This window comes from Camellia sinensis, chromosome 9 (assembly GCF_055761805.1).
Source record: "Camellia sinensis isolate YWXY chromosome 9, ASM5576180v1, whole genome shotgun sequence".
NCBI lineage: Eukaryota > Viridiplantae > Streptophyta > Magnoliopsida > Ericales > Theaceae > Camellia > Camellia sinensis.
The window spans coordinates 153,816,219-153,843,883 of record NC_138969.1 but is presented as its reverse complement, the minus strand read 5'-3'; the positions used below and the strand labels follow the sequence as shown (position 1 = coordinate 153,843,883).

The 27,665-nt window shown below is 41.3% G+C and overlaps 2 protein-coding genes and 1 long non-coding RNA gene across 3 annotated transcripts; 1 reads left to right on the top strand and 2 right to left on the bottom strand.

Moving 5' to 3' along the window:
- Positions 1 to 372: 372 nt before the first annotated feature.
- Positions 373 to 6,971, bottom strand: LOC145798810 (uncharacterized). Its single transcript, XM_082887827.1, has 3 exons — positions 5,043 to 6,971; positions 4,373 to 4,955; positions 373 to 4,263 (listed from the first exon to the last, which is right to left on the bottom strand). The coding sequence occupies exons 1-3, from the start codon at positions 6,969 to 6,971 to the stop codon at positions 3,290 to 3,292; spliced, it is 3,486 nt and encodes a 1,161-aa protein (XP_082743953.1). The 3' UTR covers positions 373 to 3,289.
- Positions 6,972 to 13,633: 6,662 nt separating this feature from the next.
- LOC114277146 (squamosa promoter-binding protein 1) lies at positions 13,634 to 16,377 on the top strand. The gene is made up of 2 exons (XM_028219003.2): positions 13,634 to 14,631; positions 15,972 to 16,377. Exons 1-2 carry the CDS (start codon positions 14,300 to 14,302, stop codon positions 16,087 to 16,089), a joined length of 450 nt encoding a protein of 149 aa, XP_028074804.2. The 5' UTR covers positions 13,634 to 14,299; the 3' UTR covers positions 16,090 to 16,377.
- A 1,861-nt stretch (positions 16,378 to 18,238) lies between these two features.
- On the bottom strand, positions 18,239 to 27,636 carry LOC145798809 (uncharacterized). Its single transcript, XR_014340456.1, has 3 exons — positions 26,582 to 27,636; positions 26,069 to 26,451; positions 18,239 to 18,633 (listed from the first exon to the last, which is right to left on the bottom strand). It is a non-coding gene; the product is annotated as an uncharacterized LOC145798809 (long non-coding RNA).
- Between the last annotated feature and the right edge of the window lie 29 nt (positions 27,637 to 27,665).

Below are 27,665 nucleotides of genomic sequence, written 5' to 3'. Positions count from 1 at the left end.
ATGACATGATCCATCATGAGGTGGAAGATTATGTTGATGATCTAGTGGTGAAATCCAAGAAAGAAGAAGACCATCTCCGAGACCTTGAGAAGGTATTCAAAAGGTGCCAGAAATTCAAAATGAGGATGAATCCTCTCAAATGTGCTTTCGGGGTGACGGCTGGGAAGTTCCTCGGGTTTCTTGTACACAGACATGGTATCGAGGCAGATGAAGACAAGGTCAAATCTATCAGAGCAATGCCTCCCCCACATTCTCAGAAGGAGTTAAAGAAGTTCCTCGGGAAGGTGTCTTATATTCGGAGGTTTATCCCAGCACTGGCAGAGATCTCTGCGCCTTTCGGTTCATTGTTAAAAGGAGATGCCAAGTTTGAGTGGAACCAGGAGCACCAAAAGGCCTTCGAGAGAATCAAGGCAGCCTTGACCTCGCCTCAGACCATGATAGCCCCGCAGCCCGGGGTGCCTCTAATGTTGTACTTAACTTCAACCCCCAAGTCCATAGGGGCATTATTGGTCCAAGAGGTAGATGGAGCAGAACGCCCGGTGTATTACATCAGCCGGAAGATTCGAGGAGCAGAAGTCCGATATACTCCGGTAGAGAGACATTGTTTAGCTTTGGTATTCACTGCCCAAAAGCTCAGACATTACTTCTTAGCACACCAGATTCAGATTGTTACTAAAAGTGATCCAATCCGATACCTCCTCAGTAAGCCTGCTCTAACCGGGAAGGTGGCAAGATGGTTGTTAGCACTGGGTGAATTCGAGATCACATGTGTAGCCCCCAAGGCGATCAAAAGCCAAGCCTTAGCTGATCTCCTTGCTCAATTTCCAAGTGGTGACTATGAACCAGTGAATGAAGAATTAAGAGGAGAGGTGCATGCAGCTATGGCTTCCGAGGAAAGCTTCTGGACATTGGGCTTTGACGGAGCAGCAGCCGGAGGGAAGGGAGGAACCGGGATAGTCCTTACAAGCAAAAGTGGGGAAAAGTTATATTTGTCTTATAAACTGGATTTCCATTGTTCGAATAACGAAGCCGAGTATGAGGCTCTTATTTTAGGCTTGATAGCAGCTGAGAAGCACAGTATCAAGAAGATTCGGATCCGGGGGGACTCAAAGCTGATAGTGAAGCAAGTTTCAGGACAGTTCGTCTTAAAGGAGCCTGCCTTGGCCACATATCGAACAACAGTCCAAAGGCTTCTTGACAAATTTCAGAAGGTCGAAATAGAGCATGTGCCTCGCTCCGACAACAAGTTTTCAGATGCCCTCGCAACATTAGGGGCAAGAGTTGACATTCCAGAGGAAGAGGCAACAATTGTTATCAAAAAGAGAACAGAACCTTCAATAATACCCGAAGACAAAGGCCTTCCGGAAGACTGGAGAGGAGAAGTCCTCGAACAACTCAGAAGCAAAGTTGGAAAAATGACTATGGCCAAGCTTGCCCAATTCACAATTATTCAAGGTGAACTTTACTTCCGAGGAGGTACCGGATTCCTAGCCCGGTGTGTTGGCCAACAAGAAGCAAGCTTCCGACTACAACAGATCCATGAAAAGTCTTGCGGGGATGGGGATATCAGTCTGTATAGAAGAATCCAAAGACAAGGTTATTATTGGCCCGAGATGGAGAAGGACTCGAATCAATTACAGAAGGAATGCCCCAAGTGTCAGTCATACATCCGGGACGATGAGAGTTGCTTTGAAATTGATACCCCTGACTGGAGGCAAGTCTACATTGACTATCTCAAAGAGGGAACACTACCTGAGAGCCCGAGGGACATTGCACACCTCAAGAGGAGAGCGAGGCGGTACTTTCTTGATCAGGACAAGCTGTATAGAAGAAGTATTGAGGGCACTCCCCTGAGGTGTCTCTCCAGGGAGGAGTCAGATCTAGTCCTCGGAAGAGCCCACGAGATTGAACATCAAGGAGGGGCTCGGCTGTTCGAGCAACTTATACACCTTGGGTATTACTGGCCGACCATGGAGTCAGATGCATCCCATCACGTGAAGAGGTGCCAGACTTGTCAGAAACACGGAAATTTGATCCATGCTCCAGCTGTAGACCTGCATAGTATCCGAACGCCATGGCCGTTCCATACCTGGGCTTTTGATCTGATAGGGCCCATCTCCACATCTTCTAAGGGTTACAAGTGGATTCTCGCAGCCACAGAATTGAGTACAAAATGGGTCGAAGCAATTCCTTTGAAGAACGCTACGGGGCCTGCAGTCGCGAACTTCATCAAGGAGAATATCATTTGCCGATTTGGAGTACCAAACACCATCCTCTCGGATAACGGCACTCCCTTCATAAACAAATATGTGAAGAGCCTCCTAGAGACTTACCAAGTGAAGCATCACAAATCCACACCCTACTATCCAAAAGGGAACGGGCAGGCGGAAGCCACAAACAAGACACTGATAAGGATTCTGAGCAAGATGATGGATGAGTTTGGGGGGACTTGGTCCGAACAGTTGATAGTAGCCCTATGGGCGTATCGCACTTCGAAGAGAAAGCCAACTCAAGCAACTCCTTACTCCCTTGTGTATGGGTCCGAGGCAGTGTTACCTATAGAATTGGAAACGCCATCTGCTCGAATGGCTCTCGCCTCGGGGATGGTATTGGAGCCTCGAACCACCAGATTGGAAGCATTAGAGGAAAAGCATGACAGAGCTGTAAAAGTCATGGAAAGGTATCATGAGTCCATCGCCCGAGCCTATAACCAGACTGTGATACCAAGGAAGTTTGAAGAAGGTGATCTAGTATGGAAGATTGTAGACCCAATCATGCGAGGACAGCCTTTGCCCAAGTTTTCTCCAAAATGGGAAGGGCCCTACAAGGTGGTTCGGGCGAGCTCAAGCGGGTACTACAAACTTGTAAGGGTTGAAGACGGCTTCCGAACTGGCCCGCTCAATGCAAAGTTTATCAAGCATTACTACCCATAGTTGGACTCATCTATGTTGAAATTCATTTTCACCTTCTTACTTTGTCTAAAAGTTGTATTTCCCTTACGTTATGAAGAAGCTGGTTTTCTCTATGGTGCATGTTTTATCCCATCACTTACAGTGAATCTATTATACTTTCGTCAAGAAAGTTGAAGAACTAATGAGAATATTTCAGCTTTTATACGTGCATATGATTGTTCTTTCCATTGTATCATTCGAAATAAATATTTTATCAAGTAGAATGAGAAAACAATGCGAAAATATCCAAACAACAAAAATTTTGTCATTTCATTGCTTTGTCCTAGATAAAACATTTTTATCGAAAGGGGCAAGAAAGTAATGATATAAAAAAAAACTCAATCTTTCCTAAAGACACCCTCGAAGAAGCTGCCCGTCATATCTACATCTGGAGGACAAACAGTAGAGTGTGCCTCTAAAGTCTCCAAGGCCCGAGCATAACCCGACTCAAGTTCAAGAAGAGTCGCCTTTATCTCATCTATAGAGGTGCGATAAGAGGCAAGCACAGACATAAGTTCCAGCTGATGACTGGCGTTCGAAGCTATATCCAGGCGTTTCCGAAGCCATGATAAGTCCACTTGGTGACGCTCCATGTCAGAGATCCCCTGATACGCCGTCTCGACTATTTTCCCATTAAGGTCACACAACCGTTGCCTGTCCAAGCTATATAAGATAGTGGCAAAAGACTCGAGAAGAGCAGTCTGAATGAGTGGACACTGGCAAGCAAATGAAGCAAAGGTCTCCGGGTAACTTGAATGCACAAGCTGTAGAACTGAAGCAAACTCAGGAGCTACCCAATAATGGAGAAATGATACTTTGCCAGAAGCTGAAGGAGGAATTGGGGCCGGAAAGCTGCTAGTCTCAGGAATCTCCCCAATGTCTATCGGGTTAGATGAACCACCCGGAGGGGTAACTCCCGGCAGAGGTCCCGAGCCTGAGAATGCCGAACGATAAGGGGAAAGACCAAAAGCATCACTATCAATGTGGAAATCACTAAGATTCAGATCCAAAATATTCGAAGGCACCGGCGATGAAGAACCTCTGGCAGTCATCTCAAAGGCAGGTGTCCCCCCTTGAGAAGGAGAACCGTGAGGAGTTACAAAGAGAGTCGGAGAAGAGCCCGAGGCAGGTGAAGGCAGGACCCCGGTAGCAGCTAACACTGGAGCAGAGTCCGAGGCAGGTGAAGGCAGGACCCCGGTAGCAGCTAACACTGGAGCAGAGTCCGAGGCAGGTGAAGGCAGGACCCCGGTAGCAGCTAACACTGGAGCAGAGTCTGAGGTAGGTGAAGGCAAGACCCCGTTAGCAGCTAACACTGAAGAAAAGATAAGAAGGCCTTATTAGAGGTAGGGAACAGGAAAGTCATTTAAGTAAAGATTTCTCACAGATATAAGTAAATGACAAACTTCAAAAAGAAAGATTACCAGAGGGAGAATCAATATGCAAAGCAGGGGCAACTGAAGGACTCCTAGCATCAACAAAGTCACTTGGTCGTGTAGAGACCACCTGATCGATCTCAATGTCTGATGAAGCCTGAACAGTAGCAGTCATCCCTGAAGAAGGAAGGAGGGCCGGAGGATGAGAATCACCATAAGTGCCAGAGCGAGTCTCAGAGATCTCTAGCACATCCACCTCCACACCATTCCCAGAGGCGCACCTCATCTCTACATCGCTTCTAGAAGCATGGCCCGCGACATCAATTTCTGTGGCATCAGTCCCTCCAGCAATCTCAACATCAGAACGGTGAGCCCCAATAAACTCGTCACCAAGGTAGTGCTCCTCCTCAGCTACGGTAGGGCGATGACGACGCGTGCGTGGAATAAGGTCACAAAAATGATCGGAGGACTCAACCTCATCATCATCGTCATCTATAACTGCTATACGAGGGGTGCACATCTTCACAAGTCTTGCAGACAAAGGGAGGGTGTCGTCCAAGTCTGAGTCCGGCCTGGGGGAGGCAGCATGGCCAGGAGCCACGGTACCGAGAACGTCAACAGCCGCAGGATCCTACACAACATGGGCAAATAAAAGTTTTCATTTTAGAAGGTATAGTCGCAAGAAGGAAAGTAGCTTCAAATCAAGAATTTCGGGTACCTCATGAAGCCTTTTGGAAAGGCGAGGAGCGGAAGGACTGGCATCAGAAGTCCTCTTGTGAGCCATCTTCTTAAGGCGGGTCGTCCGAGGACCAGAGGCCTTATTCAAAGGGACTGGCTCTGGAGAAGTAATTGCCAAGCTAGAAGCAGATGCCCGAGCAGAAGGGTCAGTTGGAGCAGATGAAGTGAAGAAACCCTCGTACATGTGGTCAGATTTTCGGCTCTCGGGTAGCCGAAGAGAAGAATCCTTCTTATAAATCGGCGGAGGCAAACATACGGTCGGTCTGCTCTGGACAAATGCAATAAACGCATCGATATTCTTCTGCCAATACCGCCTGAAAGAGGGGGTGAAACCCCCTACTCGGCTCAAGCCTGGCATCGTCAAAGAGCCGGATATGGGAAGCATGGTGTGTACAAGCCGGCGACTGAAGCGCCCGTAGCTCTCTGAAAATGATAATAAAGGAGGTGCTGGCCCCGGGGCACATTGATCAAACCCGAATTGACATGCTACGCGGTCAGGCCTATAAATGGCACTATCAACGCCTTCCTCATGCCACACCGGTAATGAACTCGGACGGATCATAATCAGCATATCAACAAAGGGTGCAGGGATGTTTTTCGGCAAAGGAAAGGACACCGAGCGGGAGGAACCATGATAGATAAGCGGTGTGGCCACACCCACAGGTGGGCATACATACGGCTGTGCCACAAAGCGTCGGGGATCATCCACCAGAGTATTCAAGGATAAGGTGGAAATGGTACGTGACCACCGTGTAATCAACGGCTGGCAAGACTTCGCTTTCTCAAATGTCCGAGACCCATCAGTATCGAGCACGGGGATGCCATCTTTATCCACTTTCTCCCGAAGAACTTCCGCCTCAAATACAGTCGGAGCAGGGGCAAATTTTGGGAACCTCTCGAAGAAGAAACATAGCAAGAACTGGCTGTGAATAAAGGAGACAGGCTCATATCGACCCACGGAGCGAACCATATCTCGATGTAGTAAATCCAGCCGATAGTAAAGATTCCCAAGAAATAGTGGAGCCAAAGGGATCCGATCTCCTCTGAAGAGCCTGACTGCCAAGGGGAAGACGAAAGGATTGAGGGAATCCGGAGGTGTGCTCGGAAGAATGAAGAATGAAAGGAAGCAAGCCAGAAATCCCAAGAAATAGAGCCTGGAGCCATACATCGGACCGGCCTCATACTCCCGAGAGTCAGGGTCAGCATCTCTGGCCAAGGGCTGAAGATCCTTGAAGAAGTGACGGATCCATGCAGTATAGGAGGCACGGTCCGTCCTTACTCGACTAGTCCTCCTCGCTGAACCATCAAAAACAGAACTCCACCGACCACAAGTTTGAAGATTTAGCTTCAGAGATTGGATCAAAGAATCATCTTCGGGGGGTGTCTGCTCAGGGTCGAAGGCATCAGGGCCGGTCACTTCCAGACGCAGCAACATGAACACATCCTCAAGGGTGGGCCCCATCTCGTGCTGGCCAAGTATAAAGGTGTGTGTCTCGGTGCTCCACCGAAGAGCCATGGCTTCCAGGCTAGCATTGTTTCGACGGATGGATAGAGATCTAGATATTTTCACCGGGATCAATAGCCGGGCCTCCTGAAGTCGTTGACAGAGGCTCTTGTCCGAGAGGACATCATCGACCCACTCTTGCCAACCGAAAGGAGGGTTTGAGAAGGCCTTGAACTGAGGATAACAGTATGGAAAGTCCCCCCGCTCAATCCGAAAGCGTAGCACCGAGGAAGGAGAAATGAGGGCCTCATGTCCAGAGTCAGTGTCCTCAGTGAGACATAATGGAGCCGCCTTCGGAGATAGAAGAGAAGTGGTGGAGGTAGCCGCCCGCCAGAAGGGATCCTTCCGACCAAAATAAGGAGATTTCCTCCACTCAGATGCCAGAGGTACATCCCTCTCTTTCATGAGAGCCGGTTCTGATGACCCCGGAGCTACGGGTTTCTTTTAAGAAGACATATGGCTGAAATAACAGGTATAAATAGTAAGGAGTTGACCGTATTAAAATTCAGAATATTGGAATTAAAGCAACACATTCGAATGAAATTTCGGCATCAACTATTCGTTTCTCTGAGAGTCCATGAATTCAACAAATTCTACGAGGAATTTTTTTTTTTTTTTTTACACCAAGAGTCCAGGTTCAACCCCGGAAGTCATCAACAATTCTTTTTCTCGGGTGTTCCTCAAGCTCAACAAATTACAGTACCGATATGTGTATCAACAACATACAGATTTTCAGTTTTCATCATCGATAAGAGATGCAATATCATAGGTCGTTTTGTGATGAAGTTCAATTGGGTCAATTTCTCAAAGTCACTATGTTCCATGTTAGAGGTCCAATTTATACGAGGCTCAAAATTTGGACAGAGTGAAGTTCAATAGCAAATTTCAGGCCCGAGATCCGAAGCATATTACATTGCTCATCAGTAGTAAGATTCAATGGATCATTATGCAAATTACAAAAATGTCCTTTCCAAAGTCCATATTCATAAGCCCAGGATTTTCTCTCTCCATGTCAAAAATGGAGCTCAAATACTAGTCAACAAGTTATATTCGGCCTTTCCTCGGTGATAAAAGTTCAACAAATTATGTTCAAGCCAAGCACCTCAATAAGGTTTCAAGTGCTAGTGCATGTTTCCATATGGCCAAAATCACGGTGTTTGAGCTAAAAAAAAAAAAAAATATCATTGGGATTGCCACAAAAATTGAGCCCATATTCAGATTCAGTTTTTATTTATTTTATTTTATTTTTTTATTTTCATCAGACTGCTTGAGCCCTCTACATTGCCACAAAAATATATTTATATATATTTAAATATATTTATATTCGGAAGAGGGGGTCGAATGTCATACTTACAAATTTGGGCAGTTAGAGAGGTGAAGTCCGAAGCCGATACTGGAAATTTAAGCTGAAATCAGAGAGGCTTTACAGACTGTAATCAACAAGACTGGGCCAGGCTTGGGCAAGACCACACACGTTGCGTTGAGAGGGCAAACGTGCGTGGTCAACATCGGATAAGCTGAAGCCGGAAGCAGCGATGTGGAGCTAGGTTGGGCAAGACCACACACGTTGCGTTGAAAGGGCGAACGTGCGTGACGTCGGATAAGCTGAAGACGGAAGCAGCGATGGTGCCACAGAAGAGTCGGCAACCACACACGTCACGTTGAGTGGGGCGATATGTGTGGTCAGCGTTGGATCGTCGAAGCCAGAAGCAAACCAGCAGAGAGAGGCCAGCGGTGGGTATTGTCTTCACTAGTTCAAGATTGTTTGCAAGCCTCAAGACTGAAATAAATCATCACCAGAATTCCTAAATTAGAAAATGTATCAGTACATATTTATTTTGAGCACAAAAGTCCATCAAAACAATAAGATGGAATACCCACAGATCCAAAAATATAAGAAGAAAAAGGAAGAGGGCTTTGAACAAAGATTCAACTAGATCCTGAAATCCAAAGATCAATAAATCTGAAACAGTGAAGAGAATGAAATTAGTTGAGTAAAAATCAAAACCCATTTATATATATATATATATATAAAGAGCTCACTCCCAGATCTGGGACAATTCAAGAAGATGGGGTATTAAACACTTACTCACAGATCTAGAGAAGCAAGAGAGAGGAAGAGTTGAGGTGCGTTTGTCTGTAATTGTGTAAAAGCAATGTCACAAGATGCTCTAGATATAAAGAAGATGAACATCTGATACTTTCTGATGTTGATAGTTTCATTTCTAGTGGAAATGGAGATATGAATGCAGGTCCTGAAAATGGAGAGATCAGTCAAATTTGTTGCAGAGAAGATGAATCATTTATTCTCATGAATCTGTCTCCGCGGATTAATACTTACGATGATGAAGATATTGATCGATTACTACCTATTGCATTGATCGATTCTTCGACTATTGAAAGCCAAATATCAAGTGTGGGGGAGGAAGATCCACTGGCAAAGCATGACCATCTAAATGGAACTTCGGATTCTGAACCTGAGATCAATAAACAAGTCAAATCAGTGAGTGAGGTTGAAGAGAAGACTAGCTATGGAGTGACGGAAAAATTGGAGATTGGTGAGCTTGTGAACTCTTCAATTCCAATGGACGAACAAGGCATACAAGATTTAGTTGCCGGGACATGTCATCAACTTGCAGTTAGTGAAGCAGCTCAAACCCCGTGCTCTGATGACAACAATGTCGAAGCACCAGCCATTAAAGAAACAGGCAAAAAAAGAAAGAAGAAGGAAGCTGGGTTCCTCAATATAGAAAGAGAGAGAGTAGGCTAAAAGAAGGAATTTGGGTGATTTCTGCGGCTGAGCAAAGAAACAAATTTTGTGAGTTTAGGGTTTTGAGACTGTTCTGAATGTAAAAAAAAAAAAAAAAAAAAAAAAAAAAAAAAAAAAAAAAGAAAGTACAAAAAATTAAATTTTTTGCTTGTCAATTTTTTCTGTAAATTGAAGTGCGTCATCAACTTTATCCATACGCTCTGTCGTGACAAAACATTTTTTTTTTTTTTTTTTTTTGGGAAACGTGATGCGAAACAGGGTCGAAGAAATGACAGTATGCATGTCTGAGAAATTTAAAATTTCTCATACACGCAAGGGGCAAATGTAAGAGGGGCTAATTTGAGCCCACTAAATTATTTAGGCCCAATAGCCCAAGATTAGTGGGCCCGAATTTATCGCAAGTCCAAGAATCGGTGGGCCCAGATTTATCGCCATCAAACGGATTGAATCGCTGTAAGCCTCGAAAGGGTTCGGGTCCACGAACCTAGAGACTTACTCAGGCCCGGACTCGAAAGGGTATTAAGCAAGCCTAGAGATCCGAGGCACTCGGACTCGAAAGGATTCGGACCCACGAATCTAGAGATCCGAAGTACTTGGCTTCGAACGGATTCAGACGCAATCTAGAAGTCGCTCCGTTAATGAGTCCCAGAACACTTGCTGGCTCGGAGCTTTCCGGGATCTACGCACCAGAACCATGGCCGTAATGGAGTTCGAACAAAGGACCCGATCCCGAGGACGGTGAGTGGAGATAAATTCACTCTTCGGTTAAACTAGCCTATACCCGGGTCGAGGTGGCACGACCCCGGGGGGTCCATGAGACTCGGCAATATTTTGCGGCAGGACGTCCTCTGGGACTACCCCTGACCCTCTGGGATGATTGGGGATCATTGGTTAGGTGTGGCTAAGAAGAAGGGTTCGCCGAGGGAGTGATCTCCTCTTCGAGGTTTTCTCATCCTCGAAGAAGTCACCTCCTCGGAGAGGTCACCTCCTCGGACAAGGTGGTTAGAGAGAATATCCCCCATGTGCCTTGCACATGGGCTCCATCCTACATCATGAGGTGCCTATAAATAGCACCCACCCATAGCTTTACAAGGGAGGGATTTTGGAGATTTTTAACTCTTGGGAAAGAACTAATTTCCCTTCTCCATTATCAACCTTGAGAGTGAAAGTGGGAGATCAATGGGAGAGCCTTGCCATTATTCTATTCTCTAGCCATTTTGCCTTCTTCTTCACCCAATCTCTTATCTCCATCATCTCCTTTGTTGTTGTGTTCCTAAGTTGAGATTATTAAAGAATCTAAGCCTCTCATTATATTCTAGAGAATTCGAAGTTATTCTTCAAGGATCTTCGAAGATCTTCGAATTTTTCAACTCCTTTCTTGAACCCTCTCCTACACTGTTCAACAAAAAAAAAAAAGAAGAGAGAGAACTTTGTAAATGGCAGCAACACAAGGAAGAGGAGGCATGATGGTCCATCATCAATAATTATGGTCCTTGGATGTCCACAAATCATTCAGATTAAATTAATGGAACCATCAGATAATTGAAGTCAACCAAGAACCTGATGGATAAGTGAATTGAAAACAAATCTGAAAGACAGAAAGTTCAAAGCATTGAATTAAAAGGAGATTAGGATACATGAAAAATAAGGCATGCAACTGAGTCCAAGCTGAGTTTAGACCCTGTAAGAAGTCAACAGTTTAGGTACTATCATACATGTTTAAAAGAATCTTCGCTTTATTCCTTTCACAGCCAGAGGGACAAACCGTAGCTTATGGAATTTTCTAGTGCACTATGTCCTGTGGGACCTTTAGTGTTGGGGAACAGTTTCTGTATATTTTAGAGAGAGAGAGAGAGAAGTGCCACACTACAGTTCAAATATGGGTAAATACAATTCTATGTGATGGAAATTAATTAAACAGTGAGATTGTTGAGAATCTTCCACTTTTGTAATATTGGTAATATTCTATAACATTATGATATTCTGAGAATGAACAAACACAACAGAAATGATAAAGGTAGAGTGACAGCGATCACACTCTCCTAAGCTGTCAACCAGGTCATATTGAATTTAATACAACATATAGTACACACTATATAAAATTGTAGGGAGGTTCAAGGTAAACGATGATTAGGAAAGTGATTAGAGAGGCAAAACTATATTAATGGTCCAACAAAGATGGAATGACTAGAGAATGAGTAAACAAAACTCTAGGGAAGTTAGAGAATGAACAGCTAGGTGAAGGTGGAGCAAGTGGCTCAAGGAGAAGAGAATAGAAGTTCACAAAATGGGCAACATCTCCCCAAGGTTCCCAAAAATCCTCTCCTTGGACCTTAGGAAATGGGTCTTATTTATAGGCTTTTTCTTGGTACCAAAGAATACCAAGTGGTCAAATAAAGTAAGGACATGTGTCCATAATAATCACATGGAAATATTCTGCCTTAGGCCACCAGGCTGAAAGTTCCACGTGTCCCTTTGCATGTACTGTGTACTATCTGTTTGGCACAGATACCTCTACAAGTACACTTGCGGCGGGAGTGTTTACCGCTGCAACTTGGCTCCTCAGCTTGAATCTCAACAAGTGCACTTGCGACAGTAATGTTTGCCGCTGCACTTGCCTTCTCAGTTCAGTTTAGCCAAGACATGCATTCTCAGGACTTTATAGCCTGCTGTCAGCCATGTTCCGTGTTCACCTCGACGAAACCTCCACCCTTAGCCACCTAACCACAAACTCCCTAATTTCTCAGGGCGAAGGTCACAACCAAGCCTGCTATCAGGCATGATGTGCCTTAGTACCAAGCCCAAGGAGGCCTTCTTGGTCCTGCCTGTGCAACCAAGGCAGGTCCATGACCTAGGTAAATGGAAAGGAAGTTCCTTGCGCTCGGGCTGCCTTGCTCCCATCTTTGTGGGGTTGCCACGGTATATTAGTTTTTCTGGGCCTGCTATTAGTTCCAATCAGTAAGCCTTGGGGCTTGCTAAAAATGACTTTGGGGGCCTGCTATCAATCCTAATGCCTTGCGGCCTGCTATCAACGCCAAGCATTAGCCTCTACTTGTGGAGGAAAAACTTCTCCCAAAGGCTGCTATCACCTGGCGGAGTATTCCCTCCACAAGTTAGTTGCGGCGGCTGTAGTTGCTGCAATGGCTATTTCTCGTGGCAAGTTCAAATGGCAGCACCGACAATACTAAAGATAGTGGCGCTGACAAAGTACCTCTGCAACTTAGTCGTTGCAAGTGTTATCTCTGCAACTTAGTTGCTCCGATTTTCTCTTTACCTCAACAACTTCAAGTGGCGGCATCGACAATACTAGGAATGGCGGCGCTGAGGCAAAGTGCCTCAGCAACTTGACCGATGCAAGTGTTGCCTTTACAACTTAGAAGAAGGCAAGGTAGTTAGATAGAGAATAATGACAAGGCTCGCTCATGAATCTCCTACTTTCACTCTCAAGATGGATAATGAAGAATGGAGATTAGTTCTCTCAAAGAACAATCTCTAGGTTCATGAATCCAAACTCTTTCGAGATTAGAGCAATCCGGCCCATTCAATGGTGATATCTCTAAGCCCACTAATTTTATGCGTTTTGACTGCCTCTTACAAAAACTTAACGAGTTTTAAAATGCATTCTAGTTTAGCTTGTTTAGCTTTCAAGTCAGTCTCAAACAAGATTTAGTTGAGCCGGCCATGAACTCAAGCTCGAATAGCTTTTTTTATATAGTCCCACAGTGCATATAACCTTATTTAGCCAAGCTCACAAAACTAACCAGCGGCGCCTACTGTCACCACCAAGCCAAATAACTAAAATAGCATATCTAAAGAGAATCACAAAGCTTCGCATAATCAACCACAAGTCACAACATCCAAATTTTTTACATGACCCAATAAATGTTTATCTAAGAAAGAAATTTTTTTTTTTCTTCCTGTTTTATATCTGAACTTATATAACAAAAGCTTCCAGCTTAATTATATGGACATTAGAGAGAGAGCTGTCCACGTACAAAAGGGGACCAAAATGTGATGCTGAATATAGTACTATGTGAAAGCAAAGCAAGGTAACCACTTTGGTGCAAATTAAATGGCAGTGTGAAAACAAATGGGAAAGTGGAAAAATAATAAGCAGACATATGACAGTAGACACAGGTACACGATGCGGCAAACAATGATTGGCCAAGTTTATTTAGCCATTGGACCAGCCTGGTTTTCTCCTTTTACTTTTTAATCATACACCTAAAAATACAAGAATTGTCCCTCTCAAGAAAAGGACTACCAACCATAAATATTATATATATATATAGAGAGAGAGAGAGAGAGATGCTCTACTATGCATAGTGAGAAAAATTGGTAGTTGAAGGCCCAATCTCTAATGAATCACTTTTGTATGTTAAGAGAAGCTCTCTCAAGAAGACTAAAATGGGATGATATACTTGGTGAAAACTAAGTCATAAAATACCTATTTATAGTGTGGCTTGTGCATGTTAGCTGTCTTATATAATGTCACACAATTATTTAAAAAGTTAAAAGTGAAAAAAAAAAAAAAGCAAGACAAGTCACTATGAATTGTGCCATATACCTATTGAACGAGAATATTTGAGCCATCTTTAACTCATCTTCTTACCTTCATTATTTCCTTTTAACGTTGAAGGAAAAAAGAATGGAGACTGTGGTCCTCACAAACTCTTATTCTCTTTTTCACCATTCTCTCAAAGCTTCACTTTCTTCATCAACATATCATTATCATTATTCGGCACCAGATCCTCTATCCCAAAATCCCTATTCATCTCCGATGCACTCCCAATTGCACATCGAGCATCAGCATTCCCGTGTTTCAAGATTTTCATCGCATCTTGTGGCTGGGAGTGCATTAGGGATAGGGGAACAGGGATTTGGGGAGAGAGGATCACTCGCCTAATTATCTTCTTATTCTAGAACTACTATTCTCTCCTCACTTTCCTTCTGCTTCTCTAAGATGGAAACAGGCAAAGCTGGAGGAGAGAAGAGTGTGAAGGATAAGATGAAGGGAGAAGTGGTGGAAGAAGAAGAGGAAGAGGAGGAAGATGAAGATGAAGATGATGTTGGGTTAGGGTCTGGAGAGGATGACAAGAAGAAGAAAGAATACAACAAAAAAGGATCTAGCAGAGGAGGATCAACGCTGCCTTCTTGTCAGGTGAACAATTGTACCACTGATATGACTTATGCCAGGCCGTACCACCGCCGACACAAGGTCTGTGAATTTCATGCTAAGCTTGCAGTTGCTGTTGTTGCTGGACTCCGACAGCGGTTCTGTCAGCAATGTAGCAGGTTAGGAAACCCTAAAATATTTCTAGTTTGTGTATCTCTTTCGATCACTCTGACATTTTGAATAAAATTTTTGGGGTCTAGTGGCGGTAAATAAGATTTTTTTTTTCAGTTGAAACTAATTGTGACATACAGATGAATGATAATTAAAATTAGCAATTAATCCTTCAACAAATTGACATATGGTATTCTTTTCAATGAAATGTAGAAAAACTAACCCATGTAAAAGTAAGCAATCATGATGCACGTGTACTTCAGAGAAATAAAATTACTTTTGAAAATTTATCAATAATTCATCTTAATGCACAATATGTGCAAGGAACTATGACCAACATCTACTCCAGCATGTTGCTCTTGTTCAAATTGATCTCTCAAAAATCTAATCTGCTAGCAACAAATTTACAAAACATTGTCAAATACCGTAATATTGTCCATGTACACATAATGAGGCCCTTGGTCAGGCATCTCATGGAAATGGAATCTTTTGAATTATGTTTAAGGTAACCTTTAAGTTGATTTCAGCTTTGTGTAATTGTATTTGAATTTATTGAGCATAAGTTGCAGGTCAAAGGTTGTACTTAGTTACAAAAAGAATATGAGGTTTCAGCATTTTGCGAGTTCAAAATTATGGTTGTGACTTTTTTTAAATTACCAACTCTGTCACAAGAGACACACTTCAATTGATATTAAAAAGCTAAATTTCAATAGACATCCAAACACACTGTAGGGATGATATCAAATCGATTCCATAACCATCATATCATTGTGGAGTCCTAAAAATTTTACATCCTAGTGGTGGATTTCTGGCGATTGTTAAGAACTAAAGATAATTTCTTCGTTAGTACAAGGATTAGTCTAGCCAGACTCAAACAGCAAGTGTTTTCATGGTTCCATCTTACTGTAAAGATGAAAGGTTTCACTTCTGTTTTTATAGCTTTTTTTTTCGTTATAGTTTTTTCTGAAAATTGAAAGTTTAACTTATATAACCCTATTTCTTCTCCTATTTTCACACACCAAAACACAAGTGAGTGAACCCCATGTGTATTGATCAATGTGGGTCCCATTGCCTTGTGTCTAGGAGTGAGAAAATAGGGGGAAAAAGGGATTATGTATAGCATTACTCTATTTTTCTGGTTCTTATGAGATTAACTAAGTGTATTTCTGTTACCCTTCCCCCACCAGCAAAAAAAAACAAAGTGCATTAAGTTCCAGAGTATTTCAAATAACGATAGTTCAAATAGAAGCTAAGCATAATGAAAGAAAAATACAATAGAGAATAGAAAGAAAACCCATCTCCCAGTAGTTCATTACCTCAAGTCTTTTTTTTCAATGGTCTTCTGCAGGTTCCATGAGCTATCAGAGTTTGATGAAACCAAAAGGAGTTGTCGCAGGCGTTTGATTGGACATAATGAGCGTCGCCGCAAAAGCTCACATGACACTCATGGAGAAGGATCAAGCTGAAAACGGAATAAGAATCACAAATAAATTGTTGGCAGACTAATGAAGTCTTCAGACATATAACTCTCTCAGGAAAGGCCTCTTACAGGCATGTTCCGATCAGATCAAGAGTACCTTTGCAATATCGCAGCATGCTCTCTCTCTTCCGTCAATCCTTGGATTTCTTTACCTAGAATTGTTAATCTTTAATTATGTATGCTCTCTATCTTCTGTCAATCCTTGAATACTTCAGCTACAGATTGCTGGTCTTTAATCATATGCATTAAGTATTGCTTGTGTTTGAAAACAAAAGGCCTAATCGCTTTAAGACAATTCATTTCTGTTCTACTTTCTGTTAGATTTACTGTTATTATCAGTAAGTACGGGATTTAGGCCAATGGTTAGGATTCTCATATGCTTGACTGCAAAAATTCTTGACCTTTATTGAAAACCATTTATCAGGCTCTTTTTTGCTTGTTTTTTTGTGGGTAATAGGGTGAGTATTCAGTTTTGTGAGAATGCAGAAGGGTGAGGTCTCTTTTTGTATTATGTTCCCTCAGTTACCGTCTTTCTTGTTCTCATAATGTTTCCATTGCATCTATGACCTCCTCATATGTGGTTCTAAGTTCTTGGAACTTTAATTTTTTTTGGGATTCTTAATGATCATGAGACTAATGAGTTGGCTTACAATCGATTCTTGATGATATTTCCTTCAGTCCTGGATCTATTGATAAAAGGAAGTGGACTCTTGAGTCCTCGGGATTATTTTCTTGCAAATCTTTCTTTGATGAAATTATTGATATCCCAAGTGTACCTTCTTTTGGTCCTCATAAAATGATTTGGAATGCTATTGTGCCTCATGAAGTTAAATTTTTGCATAGACTACGGTTCACAAGAAACTCAACACCGATGACACACAGTTCATAAGGGAATGCCCAATTGTCTTTTGCTGCCACAATGATGTTTTAAGTTTGTAAGTACAACGGGAATAAGAAAACTATTGATCCTCTATTTTTACATTGACCTATTACTGCGGTTTTATGGAACAAATTGTTTCAGGTGGTGGAGATGGATTGGGTGGCTCCAGCTTAGTCTATTCAAATGTTTATGATTTGATTATAGGGGATTTGAATCTGATAAGAAGGCTTGAGTACTTTGGAATTGAATTTTCTACTAATTTGGTTGGACAGCAAGAGTTTTGATGAAAAAATTTACAATTTAAGTTTTATGGGACAAGATTTGTTTTCTATCTTCCTTGGGGCTTTAGTATCTTCTCCATTCAAGTTTTTGATCTCTAGGTATTGAAGGGTTGTACGTGATTTTATTTTTATTTTTCATTTTTCTTCTCTATATGCTTAATAAACGGGTGTTTCCATACCTCCAATGTGGGATAGTTGTTCCCAGAATTTTCTCTCTTTTGAGATTCAGAAATAGCAACCAATTCCATAAATCTATGTAGTTGCTACAAGAACTCTAGGGCTCTCGGGCAAGGTGACCCCCTATCCCATAGCCTTTTCATCATTCCTGAAGTGGTGCCAAGTAGAGGGCTCAGTCACTTGTTTGGTGGACTCGTTGTCGTCCTCGACCTCTGTGTAACCCTTTTTTTTTTATATTTAAAAATATTGTTGCTCATGAAAAAAAGTAGATTTAGTCTATGTGGGCTGGCTCTTCAGGTTACAGGTTTAGAGTCTCTAAAATGAAATCTGAATACGTCTACGACATTTTTTACTCTAGTTCATGTCTAAGCGCAATATCGAGAGAGAGAGAGAGAGAGACAGAGAGAGAGAGAGAACTTAACCTAGAATTTAAGTTTTAACCTCAAATTGTTTGCATAATTTGAGTGCTATTCTTTGAGTTTCTGTTTTTTGTAATAATTTGTTCAAAAATATCTAACATTAACCTCTGCAGCTCAGCAATCATTTGGCAATTCATGAACCACCAATTGGTAGTTGCAAGGCAATACTCACCTTCATATGTAAACTCTTGAAACAAGCACTTGTCACATCATGTCCCAACACATTACCAAGTGGGTAATTCAACTTTGAAAGAGTCGAGGTGCAACACTTCTCTCTCTTCTTCAAGAGAAAGATAAGAAAATTGATTTTTTATACACCTTGAGTTTCCACTTTGTGTTATGTAAAACAGCAAACTTGAAATTTTATTCTTCATGTAGTTCAATAAACAAATATTTGATATAGAGAAGAGCTTCATATTACTCATTTCTTACATCAGCTTTTATAAAAAATCATTAATATTTTACTTTTGAGTTGCTTGGTTCTCTTGAGCGTAACGAGTTACTTTTCTTATAAAATCTTATGGTTCGCACTAGGCTTACACAAATTTTCTACAAAAATAAATACCAAAACTTGTCAAAAGTCTTAAACAAAGCTAGAATTAAATACACTTCTTCTGACAAACTACAAATATATACACTGTCTACCCTCCCCATTGTTCAAAGAGATAGACTGCTATAGATAAGATTTGGTTGATCTTATTTGTCGTGTAGCATCGGCTGAAGGGATTTGTCTGACCACTTTCTGCCTAATAGTGCAGGTTGCTCCACGTGTCCTGGATAAGATTGGAGTCGATCATGAGACAACTGATAGTTTTAGAGAAGAGAAAGAGTTAGGGAATGAGTGAGACCTCATCCCCTTTTATATTAGAAATAAAGCATAATTACAAGAGTGCCATAAGGCATGAATTAAGGGCCAACTCATAACAGCCCATTACATCAATCAACGAACTAATCAAAATAATATAATTTCCTATTCTAACACTCCCCCTCAAGCTGGTGCGAAGATATCTCGCATGCCCAGCTTGTTGAGAATGTCATGAAATGATTTGTTCCCTATTCCTTTGGTGAGAATATCTGCTAGTTGGTCCCCAGTTTTCACAGATGGAGTACATATGGTGCTTTTCCTTGATGAAGTGCCTATCAATCTCTACATGTTTGGTTCTGCTATGTTGAACCGGATTATGAGCCATGTTGATCGCCCCTTGTTGTCACAGTACAATCTCATAGAATCGGTCTGATAGATCCCCAAGTCTTCCAACAATAGCCTAATCCATAGCAACTCACATACACCCTGAGTCATTCCTCTGAATTCTGCCTCAACACTAGATCTAACAACCACATTTTGTTTCTTACTTCGCCATGTGACTAAGTTGCCTCCAACAAATGTGCAATATCCTAAAGTTGATCATTTGTTAGTGACTGATCCAGCCCAATCCGCATTAGTAAATGCTTCCACACTGAGATGTCCATGTTTCGAGAAATAGAGACCTTTTCCAGGAGAGGACTTCAAGTGCCTCAGGATTCTCATAACCGCCTCTAAGTGAGAAGTTCTAGGGGCATGCATAAACTAGTTGACCATGCTCACTCCAATAGCAATGTCTGAACGTGAGTGAGTGGGATAAGTATATGAGCTTACCTACTAGCCTCTGATATCTCCACCTGTCCACTGGCTCGCCCCCTTGATCCTCACTTAGTTTCAGGCACGGTTCTAGAGGTGTATCACATGGTCTACCTCCAAGCATCCCAGTTTCCTTTAGCAAGTCAAGGACAAACTTCCTCTAGCATATGAAGATACCATCCTTGGACCAAGCTACTTCAATGCCCAAGAAATACTTCAAATAACCCAAGTCTTTGGTTTCGAACTCCTTGGCCAAGTATTCCTTCAACCAAGGGATCTCCTCAACATCATCCCCAAACAATCAGAGCTATGGTCTTACCATATGAGGAGTGTTTCATAAATAAGGTGTGATCAGCTTAACTTTGCTTAAACCCATATCTCAGCATAGCTTGAGCAAACCATTCAAACCACACCTTAGGCAATTGCTTTAGCCCATAAAGTGCCTTCCGGAGCTTGCACACTTTACCTTTGGACTTAGCTTCCTCAAAACCAGGGAGAATATCTATATAGACCTCTTCTTCTAGGTCTCCATGAAGGAAGGCATTCTTCACATCAAACTAATGAAGTGGCCAATCCAAATTTGCTGCAAGAGAGAGTAGTATTCTCACAGAGTTCATCTTAGCAACCGGGGCAAATGTCTCTTGGTAATCTACTCCATAAGTCTGAGTGAAGCCCTTAGCAACTAGTCTTGCCTTGTACCATTCAATGGAACCATCTGCCATCTGTATTGTGTTTGACATTGTACACCCACTTACACTCAACTGAATGTTTGCCTCTAGGTAACTCCACTAACTCCCAAGTGTCATTCTTTCTGAGAGCTCTCATCCCTTCCATCATGGCATGTTTTCATTCAAGAATAGAGAGTATCCTGAAAATTGTTAGGCAGACTCACAGAAGAAATTTTAGATGGAAAGGTTTTATATGAGGGAGACAAATTAGAATAAGAGACATGATTAGTAATAGGATGCTGAGTAAATTATCTAACCCCCTTCCTATTAGTAATGGGAACATCAAGATCTGAAAACTCAGGAATAGAAACAATAAGATTAGAATTACCTGGACTCTCAGGAGAGGGGGATGACTCTGGACACTCATCAGGAGAAATAGTTGGCAGTAGAGAAGGGAAAGTAGTCTCTTACATCCAGGTGACTTGCTGTCTAGCCTTACCCTGACATAAACTTTGCCTACGTCAACAACTGTTGGCTCATCATCCTCTACCTATACAACCACTGGTCGAAGTGGAACAGGAATCGCTTCACACCAAGGCTCCCCCGGAAGAGATGACGGGGACACTAGAGAGGGTAGAAAGTAAGACAGAGACTCAAAACATGTGACATCCATGAAGAGAAACCATTTGCGAGTGGGAGGATAACAACACTTATAACCCTTTTGTGTGGCAGAGTAACCCAAGAAAACGCACTTAAAAGACCGCGCATCCAATTTAGCACGAGTGGCGGAATGATTATGGTCAAAACAAACACAGCCGAAGGTAAAAAAGGTGGACCCAGACAGAACTTGAAGAGGTATTTGTTTGTGAAGGACTCGGGTAGGAAGATAATTAATCAAATAAGTGGCAGTGAGAACCGCTTCCCCTCTATTGGATCTAGGAACACACATTTCAAAGGATAGACAACGAGTTACATCAAGGAGATGATGATTTTTCCATTCGGCAACACCATTTTGTTAAGGGGTATTAGTGCAGGAAGTGTGATGAATAATGTCATGAGTAGCGAAATAGCTGGCAAGACCAGAGTCAATATATTCCCCCCATTATCAGAACACAAAATTTTGACAACCGCCCCAAACTGAGTGCAAATCATTTTATGAAAGTTTTGAAACACAGAAAACACTTCACTTTTATCTTTCATCAAATAGACCCAAATGGCCCTAGAACAATCATCTATGAAAGTGACAAACTATTTTTGACCTTTTAAAGACACAAAACGCGAGGAACCCAGACTTCAGAATGAACTAAAGTAAATGGAACTGAACTTTTATTAATAGAAGGAGCAAAAGAAGCTTGGTGTTGTTTCTCAAGTTGACAAGACTCACATTGAAAATCAAACACATTATTTTTCTCAAAGACAAAAGGAAATAAATGCTTAAATAGTAAAAAAGAGGGATGTCCTAAACGGTGGTGCCACAGCCAAAGGTCTCCTTGGTGGATGGTAACTGAATAGATGAGTGAGTCAACTTATCTGTCTGATCTAGAATGTAGAGACCATGTTCCTCTGTACGACTGCCAATCTCCTTCCTCGTGATAAGGTCCTGGAAAAGATAACGATCAAGAAAAAACGTCACACTACAATTCAGATCACGAGTAATACAGCTCAACGATATAATATTAACACTAAAATTGGGAACATGGGGGACAGAGAATAAAGGAAAGGAAGAGGTGACATGAATTAAATCTTTCCCTGATACAAATGACATAGTAACCATCAACAATACGCACTTTTTCTTGACCTGAAGAGGGGTTATACTCTAAGAATAAATAAGAGAAACCAGACATATGGTCAGAAGCACCAGAATTAATAATCCATGGCACAGTGGTATGAGATAGCAATGCACATGCGGAGGAAGCCAAGTTACCTGAATTGACAAAGAAAGAAGAAAGTGCACCTATGGCACATGTGGAGGCTCGACGGTCAAGCAAGTGGCGAAGAGCAATCTCAAAATCCGAGACAAATAACCCCGAAACATCAGCAGCCTATGAGACAACTGGAGATGAAGGTGGTGGCTCAACCATGTCTAAAAGATGTGCCCGAGCATTGGCCCCTCGGCCTCTAGACTGGCCAGATCTATCCCCACGAGAACTAGGACGGTCTCCTCGGCCACCAGAAGGAGTCCCATGCAGCTTCTAACAAGTCTCTTGGGTGTGACAAGGTTGACAGCAGTAGACACAAAAAAGATGATCCTTTTCAAAGGAAGGACGAGAATCACGTATCACTTGCTCTCCATCTCGAGGGGGTGCAGAAACCAAGGCAGAGTGATCAGTAATGGCAGAAGGAAGCATAGCAAAACGGCAACTCTTCTCATTCTGCACCTAAGTAAGGCTTCCTGGAGAGAAGGAAGCACATCCATGCCAAGGACGGATCATACTCCACATTCAGACCTTTCAAGAACTTGAAGAGCCGCTCTTGCTCCACAAAGTTTTGATAACCAACAGAATCAGTGAGAGACAGGCTTATAATCCTGAAGGTGATCAAGACGCTTCCACCAATGCTAAGGAAGGTAAAATACTGGAGGATAGTCATCTCACCTTATACTAACCTTTCAATGGATCGACGCAATTCGAATGCTTGGGAGAAATTCCCTTTGCGAGAATAAGTAGTAGCCATAGCCTCCCAAATATCCTGTGCAGTATCCATGGACAAGTATCCTTCACCAATCTCAGGAACTATAGAGTGTATCAGCCATCCCATGATCAGAGAATTTGTAATTTCCCACTGGTCATAACTAGAATCTGTGAGGCTAGGTGCTTGTATTCTCCCATCGACATAACCCATCTTTCCCCTACTCTTGAGAGAAAGGGTCTGACTCTGTGACCATTCTAAGTAGTTCTGACCATTAAGGCTTGGTTTGGGAAGTGGGTTGGCTTTTTGACTTTTTTGGCTATTTTAGCCTGGGGCTAAAAAGCCTGGTTTGGGAAGGGTTTTTGGTTTTTTTGATTTTTTTTTAGAGAAAGAATGTAATGATTATGGATTGAATGTGATGTTTTGTCTTATTAGGGATAAAAAGCCTATTTTGTTCTTTGTAGCTATTTTAGCTCCAAACCCACCTCCTAATCAACCCCTAAATAGAGAGGTGGTGATTTTAAGGCTAGGATTCAGAGTGTCAAATGTAGTAGTCATTATAGGACTCTCCCCCTTTCGTGGCTAAGAAATAGGGATGGATTCACTGATCAAGTCAACTATATATACTCTACAATCCTTGTTAGAATAGGAAATTGTTAGAATAGGAAATATTAAAATAGGAAATAATTGATTGTATTCTTATTCATTCCTTTTTTGATTACTCAGACTATGCTTATATTTGCTACTCGGATAACCATAGTAATCCTAGAGCTAATACGTGCAACAAACCCCGACTTCCGGAAGGGATGCATTTATTAGATAAAAGGTCGACGCGGGCTATGCCCGTTGCTCTGATACCATGTAGTTTTAAAGAAAAAAAGAATTGGGGAATGAGTTAGACTTCATTCCCTTTTATATTGATAATTGAACAATTACAGGCATAGTCTGAGTAATCAAAAAAGGAATGAATAAGAATACAACCAATTATTTCCTATTCTAACAATCCTAACCCAAGAATACTACACTAATCACAAAAATTGGAAAGATCGAATGGGATGAACAAGCAATGTGTAGCACTGACCACTAGGGGATCGTAATATAATATTCAGTTTCAAAGTAAAAAAGGGCCCTATTAAATGACGAAAAAGCGACCCATCAAGCAAACAGAGACATAAAGTTGGGTACTGGGTAGAACAGATAAACAGACAGATGAACTAATCAGATCATACCCAGAACCAGAGTCGGCGAAGGGCAGCAAAGCAATGGATGGAGCCGAAACAGACAGGGACACTATCGAATGACTAGAAGAGGTGCCGACTAGCCCTGGTGAGCTTCCGACAGCAATCAAGTAGCATAGGTGGCTTCGGCAGGGCCTGGGTAGGCCTTCGACAGGACCTAGGTGCCTTCAGCAGGGCTTGGGTGGCTTTCGGCAACAGCCAACTAGGCTTGGGTGGCCTTCGGTGACTGTCGACCAGGCCTGGGGGGTTTTTAGCAGTAGTCGACTAGGCCTAGGTGGCCTTTGGTGACTGTCGACTCACCCTGGGTCACCTTTGCTGCTGTTGGGACCCCTACTCTCACGAGAAGTTGATGAAACTCGATAGGTGGATTGGTGGCGGCTGTGTGGTGGCTGTAGGGTGGTGTATAGGTTTAGGTTTATGGCTCTGAGACCATAATAGTTTTAGAGAAAAGAAAGAGTTAGGGAATGAACGAGATCTCATCCCCTTTTATATTAGAAATAAAGCATAATTAAAGGAGTGTCATAAGGCATGAATTAAGGGCCAACTCATAACAGTCCATTACATCAATCAAAGAACAAATCAGAATAATATAATTTCCTATTCTAACATGTGAATGTAATTTCCTATTCGAACAACAACTGCATGTAATAGTGGGGTCCATTATGCTTCCATACTTTTTACGAGATTGTGATATTCTTCATCAGTCTCTGATGGAAGAGAATCAGGATCTTGGTTGTATTGCTCATTTCGATATTGTTCTACATCATCCGCGATCATGGCTAAATTATTTCTCTTTTTGAGATTTAATAATATGTCAAGAGCCTCATTAATTTGTGTAGGAGACCTTTGATATGTTATAGGAAAATGAGTTACAAATAGTATTCTACCATCTGTGACCATCTCCCTCCGACGATCATCATCCAAATAGTCATCTTCAAATTCAAAATATTCTGTTTCTTTAAGATACCAAATTTGATATGATTGGAAAAAATATTCTGGTTCTTGCCAACAGATTATGCTGGAGATCCAAAAAGTAAAATATTTACTCCATCGGAAGCCTTTTACTCTCCATGAAAGCATTGCTTTCATGATCATTGGATACTCTACCCACTGAATTGGATCTAAAATTTGAAAAATAACTTAATTAGTTATTCCCCAATCTATGTCTTCAAAAAACCACATGTCATGATGGTTATTTTTGGAATTCCATCTTTAAAATTTAATTTGTCATAGGATCGTTCTAAGATTTGTCTAATCTTATCATGATGATCCTCAACTTGATTTTATATTAAAAGAAAATTTTATTTTGGAAGCAAAGTTCTTACTTTTTCAAAAAGACAAATTCTTTTTATTTGCTCAAAAACTAGATCAGAAAACTCATCTGATATAAGATCTGATAGTTGAAGAAAATTGTTTATTTTTTCAAAATTAAAATCTTCATTCCAATTCATTTGTTTAAGGATATAGAAACAAAGATTTTGTAAATCTTTTAACTTAGTTGTCTACTCAGCTAATTTGTTGGCCAAAACTCCCATATGTTTTTGAAATTTCACTTTGTTGTCTACAATGTGAGTTTTCCAAACTCCATTAAGTTCTGTATAAATTTCTCAAGATATACCAGGATTGAAAAAATCTTTTATTTTAGATGTTTAAATATTAGTTGGAACTAAGTTAATTCTCATTTGACAAAAATTATTTTGATAAACAGGCATAGCTGGTGCACCGTAAAAAGCTTTTTTAGCTTTGGTCATGCTATCATAGGATTAAGAAAACTGTTTTTGGAGCATCTTTCCTCCCTATTCATAACCATAGGCAAATAAGTCACCTAAGCATAATTCACCTCACTAATACAAACAAATCACAGGAAATGAAAATATAAAATACAAATTCTACCGTCTTTTGACACAGTTAAATTATGCAAGGCAAGTGGGCAGATAAAATGAGCCATGGAAACAACCAGCAGTGTGGAAAATTATGAAAACAAAAATGAGTGTAGGAATAATATATAAAAGAAAGAAAGTTTACAGAAAGAGATAAAAGGGACAGAGTGAGATACCAGAAATCTCTTGTAAGCTCTTAAAGCCCTTGAAGCTCTTTCCAATCAATCTTTGGATCTTCTATATTGTGATAATTTAAGATATATGACAATACAGCACCAAGCACTGCACCTGCAAGAACACAGCCTCTAGAAGGTTTGTTGTATCCACAAGCTACAAGAATATCAACATGCGTTTGCCTCCATGCTGACAGTTAGAGCCAGGCACCTCCTACTGCATATAGTGCTCCTTTTCACAAGGTCTGTATCCTCCAACAACAGGGAAGCAACTAACAATGGAGCCCCTAATACTTTTTGTTGCCTCCCAGGCAGTTTAATTTAACTAAAGAAGTTAATACCTCACCCTCCCTGTTCTTGCACTCATCAGCATGCTATTTCGCAAGCTGAAACATGTCAATCACAAGTCCTGATTAAATTCTTCCACTTACCCAAATAAACCAACCACATGGTTTACAATTAGATATATGGTTTACAATTACATATATGGGCAGACAAAAAAAATTAAGTACATACCATCCAAACACTGTTGCCACTGGAGTCATATCGATGTAATGTTCATCTTTTATTCCCTTACTATGCACATGCCATGTACCATTCAAAAATGGAAAATGTTAAACAACAAATTATATACACAAAAATTCCATCTAGAATGATGTGGCAATGTTGAAAAGCAAAATAATGACCCTTCTAATTTGAGGTGATCAAAGTCAATTGAGCCACATCATTCTGTATAAATGTTATGTCTGTATGGTATTACTTTCTAAAATCCATCCCTCTCGTTGAAGGGCGAAGTATTAACACAAGCGTCATTATGTAGTCCCATTGAGGGGTCGTCACATTGAAATAATAGATATCTATTCGACCAACACTCCCATATAGCCAAAACAATCATAAATTTGAATATTCATTTCAATTAAGGATATAAACTAAAGGGAAGTGTCAGCAGGGATGTCCATGGCTGCAGATGCAGATTGAATACTGACATTGGGGTAGTTATGTTGCAAAGTAAGTTAACACTTCATAATACACCCCAAAGAACATATATTTTACCATCAACAGCAACAGCAACACCATTAGAGGATTATACTTTCCGGCATGCATCAAATTAAGGACCTTTATCTAATGTTGTCATATATGTATACATCTGAAGGAAGGGTCTTCAGTAACCTATATTGAGTCCCAGCATGTATTGCCTTGAACCAAAAGCAAATAAATTGACGGCATTCCAAAACTCTGGACAGCAGAATTGGTGAATTGGACAGGGCAGTGCCCTAGGTCTACAAGTCACTAGAAACAGCTTTCTCTACATTCATCTCGTTCAGCGATTATGGTGATCTTGATATTTCAGTATGGCATGAATTCCTGTAGTCGTTGTTACACTATTGGGACTTGTACGAGAAAATATAGTCAATTAAAGAAGAGTCGATATGACAAATTGAAGCAACAGCTGGAGCAGAATGCTAAAAGATCAGCCTAGAGAAACCCACCCTTCATATGTACGGACATTATAGATAAGGCGCTCTCTCTTTTCTTTGAAAACAATATAGTTACTAGTTAGCAAGAAATTGCTGCAACAACCAAACAAATGTACAAGAAA